The sequence below is a fragment of the Bos javanicus genome, chromosome 11 (assembly GCF_032452875.1).
Source record: "Bos javanicus breed banteng chromosome 11, ARS-OSU_banteng_1.0, whole genome shotgun sequence".
Taxonomy (NCBI): Eukaryota; Metazoa; Chordata; class Mammalia; order Artiodactyla; family Bovidae; genus Bos; species Bos javanicus.
Window position 1 is genome coordinate 2,692,698 of NC_083878.1, and position 11,789 is coordinate 2,704,486.

The following is an 11,789-nucleotide window of genomic DNA, read 5'->3' on the forward strand; positions in this document are numbered from 1 at the left end:
ATGAAATTAAAAGATGCTTACTCCTTGGAAGGAAAGTTATGACCAACCTAGACAGCATATTAAAAAGCAGAGACATTACTTTGTCCACAAAGGTCCGTCTAGTCAAGGCTATGGTTTTCCCAGTGGTCATGTATAGATGTGAGAGCTGGACTGTGAAGAAAGCTGAGCACCGAAGAATTGATGCTTTTGAACTGTGGTGTTGGAGAACACTCTTGAGAGTCCCTTGGACTGAAAGGAGGTCCACCCAGTCCATTCTGAAGGAGATCAGTCCTGGGTATTCATTGGAAGGACTGATACTGAAGCTGAAACTCCAATACTTTGGCCACCTGATGTGAAGAGCTGACTCATTTGAAAAGACTCTGATGCTGGGAAAGATTGAGGGCAGGAGGAGAAGGGGATGACAGAGGGTGAGATGGTTGGATGGCATCACCGACTTGATGGACATGGGTTTGGGTGAACTCTGGGAGTTGGTGATGGACAGGGAGGCCTGGCGTGCTGCAGTTCATGGGGTCACAAACAGTCGGACACGACTGAGCGACTGAACTGAACTGAAGAAGTATGAGAAGTGTAGAACTGGGGTGATATGGGGCCTTCGGTAAAAGTCGGTGAGCCGTCAAGATTCATACCCAGTACCCTGACAGCCAGCCCACCTCTGGCTGCTTCCCCTGGGAGATGCCTTTCCCAGAGAAAGAAAGTTGCCATGTTCTGAGTACTTCCTCTAAGCTACAAGTTTCATTCATACCCATTATCCTAACAACATATCAGCAAACAAAATTATCTTATTTCCAAATTACAGATGAAGAAATTGAGGCTCCCCGATGTCCAAGTCACATAACCAAGGTCAGAGCAACTCCTGGGCAGCAGAAAGGGGATCCTACTCCAGAATGGAAGCTCTTCCGGGGGTTACTACACCCAAGCTTCCCTGGTGGCTCAGACGGTAAAGAACCTGCCTGCAACTAGGGAGACCCAGGTCAGGAAGATCCCCTGGAGAAGGGGATGGAAACCCACTTCAGTGTTCTTGTCTGGAGAACTCCATGGACAGAGGAGCCTGGCGGGCTACAGTCCATGGGGTCGCAAAGCATTGCATGTGACTGAGTGACTAACATTTGACTTTCCACACCCAAAGTCCTGACCCTCTGGCTGGCCACAGCGTGGGGACATGGCTTGTGGAGGTGCCCATCACCATGACTTGGGACGTCATATAGGTCCAACTCCCTTTTAGTGCTCTTTCACACCAGCCACGAAGTAGGAACACCAGCAATGTAACAGGTACAGCTTGTCTTCCCCGCCTATCCCCACCACAGACACCTGCTGATTGGGGTTCCCAGGTCAAGTCACTGCTACACTCAGGGGCAGAGACTCCAGGAAGGCCTCACAAGTCAAAGGTGGCAAGGGCAGGGCCTGGTTGTAACTTTAAGGCTGGAGCTGTAGGCTCATCCTGTTCACCTGCTCAGCAGAACAGAGTCCACAGGCCTGAGCGCCCAGGCCCCTCTCACTGCAAGGCCAGGGTGTGCCTGTGAGGGACAGGAAGGCATGGCCCCACGCCCCTGCATCCTGACCAGCTCCCAACCCTGCTCATTCCTGCTGATGGCAACAAAGGGGACGTACACGTTATGAGATCACTCATGAGAGACAAAGTTTATTTTGATATCTCAGAAATTGCAAGGCAGTAAGCACGACAACAGTGCACTCTGAAAGGTCCGCTCGACTTCAGATGCACAGTTTTGCTGGGATCTCATGACTGCCGGGCAAGGAAGGTGGGGCAGCTGACTGCTGATCCCCTTTACAGAGGACTTGTTTTTAATTAATTAGTTTCTATTTATCTCTTTACTTGTTTATGTATGGCTGCACTGGGGTTCTGTCGCAGCGCACGGCTCTTGGTTGCTGAGAGCGGGCTTTCTCTATTTGTCGTGAATTGGGGCTGCTCTCTAGTTGCGGTGCAGAGGCTTCTCGTTGCGGTAGCTTCTCGTGTGGAGCACGGGCTCTAGGGCGCATGGGCTTCAGCAGTTGTGGCTCATGGGTTCTAGAACGTGTGGGCTCAGTAGTCACAGTCCAAGAGCCAAGTGGTCCCACGGCATGTGGGATCTTAATTCCCAGACCAGGGATCGAACTGGTGTCTCCTGCATTGGCAGGCAGATTCTTAACCACTGGACGACCAGGGAAGTCCTCAGAGAACTTGTAGAAGTGACCTAGCTTCCCTACAGACTGTGAACATTCTACCAGGTAGACAGAGGCCAAGATAATGGAGTCGAAAGGCCCTGAGCGCCCCTCCCCTCATGAGCACACCAAAATGTGAGGTTACTAGTGGGGAGAGGGAACAGGGGAGAGGCAATTTAGGGGTAGGGATTGAGAGGTACAAACTACTAGATATAAAGTAAGCTACAAGGATACATTGCGCAACAGGGGAATATAGCCAAGAGTCTTATAATAACGACAAATGGAGTATAACCTTTAAAAATTATGACTAAACAGTACATCTGTAACTTATACAATATTGTACATCAACTATACTTCAATCAAAAAAAAAATTCCACCCAGCTGCTCCCTGCATCTGGTCCAGGCTCCTCAATACCCTAGGTGGGCAAGGCTTCACCAGACACGCACATATGCCTTAACTTCCTCAGGCATAAAACCAGGGATCAAGCCTCCCTGTCTACACAAAGGCCCTTCTCACTGACACAGGTGGGTTCTTGGAACTCCTTGGACTTAGGTGTACCACGGGTTGCCAGGTCCATGGTGGCTGAACCCCAAGGCTAGTTAAAAGCCTCGGCACATAGCAATGAATCTGGGACAAAGCAGAGGGGCGAGATCCTGGCTGGCCCATTGCCAGCCACCTTCTCCAGCCAGGGAGGTAGTTCCGGTGTGGGCAGAAAAGGGCGTCTCCTGGCTCCTCTGGCCCTAACTTGCTGAGCAGGGGTAGAGCCATTGTGACCTTGAGCCGTCTCTCCGCCACGCCTGCTGCTGACCAGCATCGCCAACTCTTCTCCAGAAGGACGGCAGAGCTGCACCTCCTCCGTCGGCAGGGGCCGGGCTCAGAGCTCTGCACCTATACTGGGAGGCCATCTCCAGCACCCAGAACAAGAGGGTCCCAAGCTGGGGCCACTGCCTTGATCTCCCAGCGACACATGGGGCATCTGGCCGTGTCCCTGAAGACCCTCCAGGCACAGGAGCTGCAGAAGTGTGTGTGGCCACAGGGGACTAGGCAGGTGTTGGCAACCTGGTGGAAGCAGATGGCACACTCTTCTCCTGCTAGGGCAGGGAAAGGGGACAACACAGGTCAGGGGTGCCAGGGGGCCACGAGGGGGCAGCCCACTCATATCGCCACAGGACAGAGAAGTACGTGGTCCGAGTATGAAGAAGACTACCTCATAAGAGAATGCTCATCATGCAGTCAGTGGAAAAGGTTGGGAAGAAAACTGTCAGGTCCATACATGCACAGCATAAGATTCCAATTTAGAAAAAAGGAAAACAAGCACAGATAATTCCCCATGTGTGGTGTGCTGTGCTTAGTCACTTCAGTGGTGTCTGACTCTGCGACCCCATGGACTACAGCCTGCCAGGCTCCTTGGTCCCCGGGATTCACCAGTCAAGAACACTGGAATGGGTAGCCATGCCCTCTTCCAGGGGATCTTTCCAACCCAGGGATCAAATGCATGTTTCTACCATCTCCTGCATTGGCAGGCAGATTCTTTACCACAAGTGCTACCTGGGAAACACCCTCCTCCACTCCCACCCGTATATATATATATATATATGATTACAAATACCAGGAGGAAATCTACCTAATGGGCAATGTGAAGTTTGGGAGGTGTGTGTGTGTTTTGTTTTTTTTTTTCACTTCCTTTTTTATCCTTGAATATGTATTTTATTTCTGCTTGGCAAAGTTTTTTTTTTTTTTTTTCTGTGAACAGGGATTGCTCTTTTAAAAGCAGGCAGACAAAATAACATCTGTTCATGAGTGTGCCTGGTAACTTATGAAGCCAGCCAACGTCCTAGAAGGCAAAACTGTTACATGGCTTTTAGGTTTCGGCCTAGAGCTGTGGGAGACTTGATGGCATTTGGGAAGACATAACTGAGTTCCCAGGGCTGGGGTCTCACCCAGCTTCCCTAGCTCTGGAGCCCTGGGGAGTCCCTGGCGCTCAGGGAAGCCACTCACCTTTGGGCCCAGGCAGAGCCTCATCACTGAGGCCCCTTGGCGTGGTTGTGGGGAAGCCGTTGGCTGTAGGATCTAAGGCAGAAAGGGAAAGTCAAGACCTGGGGAAAGCAGTCAGGGTGTTTCCATTCAACCCACCTCCCCAGTCCCTGCCTCCAAAGCACAGCGTCCACCTCCTTTCTTCTCTGGGTTGCAGTGCTGCAGCTCCAAGCCGGGGTCCAGCCCTGTCCTGGCCACCCCTTTCCCAGTGGGACCCAGCAGAGAATTTGTGGACCTGCAGCTTTTCCATCCTAATCCACGTTTCCTTCAGACAGCTCCTCTCTGCCCCACTGCCACTGCCTGAGCAGAGATCTTCAGCATCAGTCACCACCCCCAAACCGGGTGTGCAACAGAATCCCCGAGGAGGTGGGAAAACAGGGCCTGGGCCCTCCGGGCCACCGAGTCAGGCTCCCCAGGGGTGAGGCTCGAGCAGCTGTGACAAGCAGTTTGAAAAGCAAACACACGGGGCGGTGGGGACTGGAATGCTTGTGCAGGCCCCTGGAACACTGCCCAGGCATGCCAGCACTTCTGTTTATGAGTCTCCCTGTATCCCTTGCTCCTCTGAAATCCACTCTCCTTTCAGGTGGTCCTCATTTCCCCACTGGGTGCCTGAACATCTCACCTTCGCCCCCACCAGGCTGCCTTCTTGCCCACCTCTAACTCGCACACTTATGTTCCCTTTGTTGCCAACCCGTGTCTGCAGCAAACTTCTACTTTGACTGCAAAACCCAGCCCACCCCGAATATATTTTTTTTGTAAATGAGACCAGCCCTCTAACACATAGGGGTCCCCAACCTCCGGGATCTGTTGCCTGATGATCTGAGGTGGAGCTGATGGAATAATAATAGAAATAACGTGCACAAGAAATGCAATGCGCTTGAATCACCCCGAAACCATTTCCCTCACCCCTCCTGTGGAAAAGCTGTCTCCCACGAAACCGGCCCCTGGTGCCACAAAGGCTAGGGACTGCTGCTCTGACATATGTTTGGGGTGCTGGGCATGCCTTCTCGTTCTTCAAAACAGGGTTGCCCTCCCTATGACTGGGGCTGGTCCCCAGCGAACATCTTCATACCCCGACAGAAGCTGATGGAAAAACTCCATATGAAAGAAACAACAGTTCCCCCGACTCTCTATGCGGGTGAAGTACCACCGGAGCCGCCGCCTCCCCCGCCCGCATTCCCAGGGACGGTGCCTGGGTCCCCAGCCCTGGCCTCACCTAGCAGCTCGATGGCCTTGGTGGTCCCGTACAGGTCCATCACGGCCCAGAGCGGGGCACCCATGAGCACGCCCTTGCGCAGCCGCCGCTGGGGCCCCGAGTTGACCTGGGCGAAGATCTGGCCCCGGCGGTTCACCCAGAAGCGCACCACGTCCCCCGGGCTCGCGCGGCGGTCAGGCAGCATGGCCGCCCAGGTCTGACTCTGCTGCTCCAGGTCCGGGCACAAGAAGGGCGGCAGGCTGGGCGCGGACACGCGCGCGGGGTCCAGGCGCGTGAAGCCCACGCGGAGGCCGCCCAGCCAGCCGTGCTCGTGCCACAGCAAGCGCAGCGCCACGCGCTCTCCCGGCCGCACCGGCCGCTGGCTGAACACGATGCCGTCGTGGAACGTGGCGCGCCTGTACGCGGTGCTCCGCTCAGCATCCAGGCGCACCTGTGCGCCCACCGCCTGGGCATGGAAGCGCAGCGCCTCTCGGGGAGACTCGGCATCTGCGGAGGGGGTGGGGGCGTCAATGCAGGTGGGCTGGAGCCCTCCCCACCAGGGGAAAGGGGCATTTCCACCAACCCATGTCCCTGGGGACACTGTCCCTGCTCTCCCCCCATCCCCACTCCAGAGACCTTCTTAGAACCAGTGGGGAACCCGCTTTGCCTTCTGGGATCATAGTTCTCTCCTGACTCTTGCCAAGCCTCAGTTTCCCTCCCTTGCTGCTGCTTAGTCAGAGTCCTGTCCGACTCTTTGAGAGCTATGGACTGTAGCCCACCAGGCGCCTCTGTCCATGGAATTTTCCAGGCAAGAATACTGGAATTGGGTTGCCATGGGATCTTCCCAACCCAGGGATCCATTCCTGGTTTCCTGCATTACAGGCAGATTGTTTACCACTTAAGCCACCAGGGAATCCCTCCCTCCCTTAGGGATGTTGTAAAAATTAAAGGAACTGTTGACGATCTGGATACCTGGTGATGGTTGTTATTGCCATTAACTAAAGAGAGCAGGTTGCTTTTGCTTGACACATGCATTTATACGTGTATCACTCACACATTTACACGTGTATAGCCCGTCTGTATCTAGAAACAGGCTGAGAGGAGATGGGCTGGCATGCTGTTTGTGGTCGGCTCTAATTCTGCAGGGTGGGGTGGGGGGTGGGCGGCGGCTGAGTTTTCCAGTCTGCTTGTGTGACTTTCTGACTTTGCCACAGAGAACCGGCCTCACCCCCAAGTAAGAGTGACTTCTCTCATCCTGGGAGAGAAAGAAGGAGCCTGCTGCTGCTGCTAAGTCACTTCAGTCGTGTCCGACTCTGTGCGACCCCATAGACGGCAGCCCACCAGGTTCCCCTGTCCCTGGGATTCTCCAGGCAAGAACACCGGAGTGGGCTACCATTTCCTTCTCCAGTGCAAGAAAGTGAAAAGTGAAAGTGAAGTCGCTCAGTCGTGTCCGACTCTTCTCGACCTCATGAATTGCAGTCCATCAGGCTCCTCCGTCCATGGGATTTTCCAGGCAAGAGAAGGAGCCTGGTAACTCCCAAAGTAGTGACGGTGTAAAACCCGGAAAAGGGGTCCCAGCTCAGCCCCTCAGAATTGTGAGCTGGGCCCAGCCAAGGCCTGGGTACGCTTTGAAAGCAGGGGACTTCCTGACTTGCCTCCACTTGGCAGCTGGGACGGGAAAGCTCCTTGCTGGGCAGCCCTTCCTCTCAGTCCCAGAGGCCTGAAGGAAGCTGGTGGAGCTTCCTGCCCCAAGAAGGGCGCTTAGCCAGCTCCCCAGGCCTTAGCTCTCTCCCTCTCCCCTCCTGACCCTGCTTTTTCTGGGTTGGAGGAGGGAGGCTGAAAATATAAAGAGATGAATTCAATCAAAACTTGAGCCAGGGAACTTCCCTGGTGGTCCAGTGGTTAAGACTCCACGCTTCCAGTCAATGCAGGGGGCACACAATCCCTGCCCTCCTCTCTGACACTCGTATGTTTGCAAGGTGTCAGCCAGGCACCAGGAGGGGAGGCTCGATTTGGTCAGGCACACCCTCAAGGTCACAGCGAGTCCATCCCTGACCTCCACCGGCTCTGGGAGCAGTGGGGCAGGAGCCAAAGACGCGACTGATGGGATTGCTGGGTGCGTGCGTCCCTCAGCAGGGCAGGGGGCCCTGAGGACCCTAGGAGAAGCAGACCTAGTCCTCTACAGGAATTTGACAGTTTGCAAAGCTTACCCCTGTCTCAGGAGTTTCCCACTGGCCCGTGGGGGCTATGTCCTCATGTCACCAGTTAGAGGAGGGAGGCCGAGGGGGTCACAGTGCCGCACAGGACACCAGGGCCCAGCGGACTGTGCTGCTTCTCCCAGCTGCCCGTCTGGGCTCCACTCACTGTCTCAGCAGTGGCCTGAGTGTGGCCCTCGAAAGGCACACAGGGCTCCTTGGGGGTCAGCCTTTCCACATGTGAGGTCCTGTACGGCTGTGTTAGTTGTTCACGGCAAAAAGCCAAGGTTGAGTGGCAATGACAGCCACCCGTGTACTGCCAGTCTGGCAGAACTGCATCTGCCCACGGGGCCCCTTCCTCTGCTTTGCACGGGGCTCTGTGCCTGAGTTTGGGGCTGGCTCTGGATAGTACCCCTTCTCCAAGGCTGGCTGGCAGGGCTCCTCCCGTTCTTTGACCCAGATGACCCAGTCCAGCTTGCTCCTGGGTTGGGGCGAGGCAGAGGTGGGCACTGGCCAAGTGTGGCCCGGCAAGTAGGCTGGTCCCCAGCCAGCTGGGCAGGGAGTTCTGAGCACTTTATGCCTGCAGGTGGCTATTCTCATCAGCCCCACTTTCAGGCAGCATCCTGAGGCTCCTGAGGCGGAGTTGCCCATGGGGGACCCTCCCCAATTACTCCGCCTGCCTCCCCTAGGCCCCCACTGTGCACTGGCTTGGCAATAAGGGCCCCCTGGGTGGCTGGGGAGCAGGGAGCACAGTCATGGCCTTTTGGGTGTCCTGCCCTCTGGACAGGCGGATTCCAACCAGAGAATTTGCAGCAAGGCTCTTGGAATGTAAATGACCAGGCTCAGTGAGGACCTCCCCAGATCTTCATCTTCATCCTCACACCCCTCCAGTCACCAAGGCTCTCCTGACACCTATCAAGTGCCTTACAGACTCCCGGCCACCCGCCAGGGAAGCACTCGGAGGAAACTGAGCTCAGGGAGGTGGTTGTGCAGCTGGAAGTCAGGGAGCCCCGGCCCAGCTCCTCACCCTGCATCCTGCACTGCCTCCATGGCAGCAGCACTGCCCGGAAATCCAAACACTAGCTGCTGCTGCAGCATTGGCAGTGGTGGCTTGGCCCACCCCAGCCCCTTGATCCAGGTGCCCCCTGCTGCTGGTGCCCGGGAACCTAGGTTACTATGGTTACTACGGAGTCAAGAGCTATGGGTCCTTCTGCTTGGGAAGGAGCAGAGTTCAGGCTCTGGGAGCAGGGATGTGTGGTCCAGATCTCTAGTAGTCGTAAGAGACCCAGCTCTCCAATCCCCGCCCCACACACTAAGGCAAAGTTGTGACCTCAGGTGAGACTGGCAGAGAGCCACTGAGCCTGGTGACCCTGTGGTCTGTGCTTCTGGCAGCTCTGTAACCGGCAGAATGGGGGCATTGGCCCCCAGCCTGCGGATGAGGAAACAGCCTCCAGGGAGAAGTGACTGGGCAGAAAAGGTCCCCACAGCTCTGTGAAGGTGAGCTGGGACCCTGGTCTTCCACCAGGCCCCCTAAACTCTACCCTCTTTCCCATCCCAGCCAGTCTTCTCTCGCACAACAGGATCTGAAAGGCAAATGGGTCATAAGGGTCTTTGCATCACTTCAGGGATTGTGGCCTGAGTTCCTCGGCCTCTATTGGGTTCTTGCAGAGAAAGGAAGTTTTCACTACCTCCCAGCCTCATAACAGCTCACTGCCTAGGGCAGCCTGGCCTGGATCAGAAACTCCTTCTGAGCAATATTTCCACTGACTATACCTCTATCTCCTGAGTCTTCCACCCCAGAAAACACAGAGCACCCCTCTGCTCTTGTCCTTCTGGTCCAGGCACAAAGCTCAGGGCTCGCACTTACCAGCCTGAGAGCAGATCTGGGCCCCCATCCGCCTGGGCTCCTCAGGCATGGGTCCTTGGGTCTGAAGAAGGCCAGGGGACAGGTTTCCCAAAGATATTCGGCAGGTCCCCTTGTCATGCGGCCAGGATCATATTACAGCGTTGATGATTAATTAGAGTTTGCAGGGAATTTCCTGATGACTTCTGGTTTGCAACAGGCCGGTGCAGCTGGCTGGCCCGGAGGAAGCGGGGACTCAGGAGGATGGCCGAGGTCGAATGTGGAGGAGCCTTCTCTCTTGTTTCTGACTAGTTGCGACCAACCAGCTGTGCATTATTATTGCCTGAGTCGTGTTAATGAATACCTGTACCCAGACCTGCCCCCAGAGACCTTGATTCCAGTGGCCTGGGGTGGAGCCCTGCATCGGCCTTGTTTAAAAGCACCCCCAGGGACTTCCCTGGCTGTCCAGTGGTTAAGACTCTGTGCTTCCACTGCAGGAGACACAGGTTTGATCCCTTGTCAGGGAACTAAGATCCCACATTCCATACAGTGAGGCAAAAAAAAAAAGTAAAATAAAATAAACAAAAACCAAAATAATAAAAGTGCAAGCACCACAGCTGATTCTAATGTACAGCCCAGGGTAGAGAGAGATTCACTGCTACTGACCTCAGTATACAGGAGGTGCTTGTTTAATCAGTGTTGGTGAAGTGGGCTGAAATGAATTAACTGCATTCCAGGACCTTCAAAGCTGCCCCAGGCCCGGGTCTCTGGCTGAGAGAAGAGCCAAGCAGAGGTGTCGATTGCGCCCCAGGCTTGCTGGAGCTGGAATTGCACTGCCCAGAATCCCCCATGGAACACAGAGAGTCCCGCAGAGGGTCGTGCCCAAGGCCAAGCTCCCAGGGTGTTAGTGTTGGCAAGAGGTGTCAGAGATCTTCTGCCCCTTTTGTTCCTGTTAGAGAAACTGAGGCTGGTGGCAGGGAAAGTGGCTTGCTCTAACCTAGTACTTCTCAGACGGCAACACGGGAACCTGCTGGGGATCTTATTAAGATGCAGATTGAGTCAGAAGCTCGGGGCAGGTGTGGGATTCAGCCTTTCTAACAAGGTGGTTCTGTAGAGCCCACTGTAGGCGACAGGCCCTAGGTGAGTTTGGATGCTTGTGGGTATCTTGGCCCTTGACCTCCAGGCTAAGGCCCTCCCAAGACCCTAGACCGAGGCCATCAGCAGTGGCTACTCTGCTTTGGTTTTGTTTTCAATATTTATGTATTTGGCTGCTCCGGGTCTTGGTTGCAGCATGTGGGATCTAATTCCCTCACCAGGAGTTGAACCCGGGCCCCCTGAGTTGGGAACTTGGAGTCTTAGCGCCTGGACCACCAGGCAAGCCCTCTGATCACTGACTGCTTGGAACTCAGCTGAAGGGGTGGATATGCCCCATGCATGTCCCTGGGGATGGTGGTGCTGTTGGCTGGGCAGTTTGACTCGGGGTGAGGAGGGGAAAGGGTGGGTGTTTGGAGACCCAGGCTCATCTCCTGTGTTGGTTTTACCTCTCTTTCTCTCCGCAGGCCTCTGTGTCCCCACGTGTAGGACGGGAGACCAGGATGCGCTGGTCTGTGGGTCCCCGCCAGCCCCAGTGTGCCGTGATTTTGGTCCTGCTAACAGCTGCTTGGCCTCGGTTGACTTCAGAAGGCGTTGCTGTGACTCTGGACCATCTCTTCCACATCAAGCCCCCTGCCAGTCTCTCTAGAAACCGTCTTTAAGGTCAAAGGCAAACTGGTGAGAAGTCAGGAGCAATCATGGTGAGTCGGTGGCCGATGGTCCTGCTGGCCGAGTCGGAGGGATCCTGCCTTAGGGCTGGAGTCAGAGGCTGCCTTTCCCCCCCACCCCCACCCTGACCCCGCCTGTAGGGCTGGCTGTTTGCCTTGGGTAAGCTTGAGCCAAGGGCACCTTTTTGATAAACCACATTCCTATAAAAGAGATAGTTATGGTATCTTATCAGGGAAATCAGGCTTTGAGCCTCAGTCCATCTGGAAAATTACTGGAGAGGCTGTGGACGTTAGCCCGCCCAGTGCCAGCAGGCTGAGGTGGTATGGCCTCCTCTTCAGGACCTCGGTGGGGTGGGCGTTCTGAGAATTCAAATCCAGGGCCTGGGGTGCTGAGGCCTTCCCTCCCATCACACATTCCCCAGGTTTTTTTGTTTGAATAATTTTTATTGTTTCTAATTTTAATCTCTGGCTGCAATGGGTCTTTGTTGCTGTGAGTCGGCTTTCTCGAGCCGCAGTGAGCACGGGCTCCTCTTCGTTGCGGTGCTCAGGCTTCTCGTCGTGGTGGCTTCTTTTGTTGCAGAGCTGGAGCTCTAGAGCACAGGCT

At 55.0% G+C, this 11,789-nt stretch overlaps 1 protein-coding gene across 2 annotated transcripts; it reads right to left on the reverse strand.

The window, feature by feature from the left end:
* Positions 1-1,583: 1,583 nt before the first annotated feature.
* On the reverse strand, positions 1,584-10,595 carry NEURL3 (neuralized E3 ubiquitin protein ligase 3). Of its 2 annotated transcripts, none has more exons than XM_061431509.1 (4): positions 9,450-10,595; positions 5,409-5,894; positions 4,157-4,228; positions 1,584-3,246 (listed from the first exon to the last, which is right to left on the reverse strand). In XM_061431509.1, exons 1-4 carry the CDS (start codon positions 9,496-9,498, stop codon positions 3,047-3,049), a joined length of 807 nt encoding a protein of 268 aa, XP_061287493.1. In that variant the 5' UTR covers positions 9,499-10,595; the 3' UTR covers positions 1,584-3,046. The 2 variants fall into 2 exon arrangements, with proteins under 2 accessions (XP_061287493.1, XP_061287492.1); XM_061431508.1 differs by having other exon boundaries at positions 1,584-3,249.
* Positions 10,596-11,789: the final 1,194 nt, after the last annotated feature.